Genomic DNA, 1,262 nt, shown 5'->3' with positions numbered 1-1,262 from the left:
TCCGGCGTCGTCGCGCGCCGCGACGGCTCGCCCGCGCGCGTCGTCCACGCGCGGCGGCTGAACCGGCCCGGCCGGCGCCGCGCGGGGCGCCTCAAGGTCTACGACAAGTGAAAGATGGTGCATATGCGCGAAGGTTGGGTGCTTGTGCTGGTGTTCGTTGTTGGTGGACGTCATGTCCTTGGCGGCGAGGTTTGCGATGGGAACAACAATAAGCTATCGAATTCAGATTGTAGCGACTGTATGTCGTCTATTCAAACATCGGCGAGTGGATGTGGGTCGTTTTGGGGAGAGGCTTGCTACCAGTGCTGCTACGAAGACTCGGGCTCTTCCAGCTATGACAATTTCTTCACCTGTACCGAATATAAGACGTGGACGGACGCTACATGCCTGAGCGCGTTCACATGCTGTCTCGAGAACTTTAGATGCTCGGATGGAGACTATTGTGACTATGCGTGGTCGCTCGCGTACGCGTCTCTGACGAACTGCGACGGCACACGAGCCCCGACACCTCGTCCGACGATGACTGACTGTTTGCCGACAGGCTCGTACAACTGCCAAGGGTCCACGGGCGGCTTCAACGCCGGCAATTCGGTCACCGTCTCGAGCACGCGTTTCTACTGCTGCGGCTCCTCGAGTTCCTCTGGCCAATACTGTACGTTGTCCTCAACCTCGACTCTCGTAACACTGGCTCGCTCCATAGGTCAGGAAGAGCAGGACTGTAACCTCTGGCACCCGCCGACGCCTCGGCCGACGCCCGAGCCGACGCCTCAGGCGCAGCCGACGCCCGAGCCGACGCCACGGCCGACACCCGAACCGACGCCAATGCCGACACCCTGGGCGGTCGACTGTACGAACATCGTCTTCCCTGGGGGCATCTCGTATGATGACGCAAACGAAGCCTGCTCGAACTGCTGTGGCGCGCAGCGCGACTGGCGGGCGTCGACCTACAACGGCGTGTCGACGTATTCATGCGAGTGCACCGGTGCCATCGCCACGCCTCGTCCCACGCCCCAGCCCACGGTCACGCCTTGGACCCCTGTCCCCGTGAGCATCATTCCAATCGGGTATCCTGGTGGATTGGACTGCGAAAACAACGTCAAAAGCACTTACGAGAGTCGAGCCTACACGACGGAATTATTATATAAGTTGTAGGCTTTTTTATACCAAAAATTTTCCTCGTTTCGCACAGGGCTCAACTCGTCATTTTGGTATAAAAAAGCCTACAACTGATATAATAATGCCTCATCGCTTCGCGCCTCGGA

The 1,262-nt window shown here is 58.7% G+C and overlaps 1 protein-coding gene across 1 annotated transcript in view; it reads right to left on the bottom strand.

Annotated features, from left to right (window-relative positions):
• Positions 1 to 1,110: 1,110 nt before the first annotated feature.
• The window catches only part of AURANDRAFT_68696 (hypothetical protein), a gene marked incomplete at both ends in the record, with an annotated part of 7,579 nt that continues 7,427 nt past the window's right edge, over positions 1,111 to 1,262 (bottom strand). The window contains one exon of the mRNA XM_009044412.1: positions 1,111 to 1,121. Coding sequence (XP_009042660.1) covers positions 1,111 to 1,121 — 11 coding nt within the window. The remainder of the gene's footprint in view (positions 1,122 to 1,262) is intronic.

Source organism: Aureococcus anophagefferens (assembly GCF_000186865.1).
Source record: "Aureococcus anophagefferens unplaced genomic scaffold AURANscaffold_303, whole genome shotgun sequence".
NCBI classification, from domain to species: Eukaryota; class Pelagophyceae; order Pelagomonadales; family Pelagomonadaceae; genus Aureococcus; species Aureococcus anophagefferens.
Note: the sequence above shows the minus strand (reverse complement) of the source record. Positions and strands in the feature narration are given on the sequence as shown.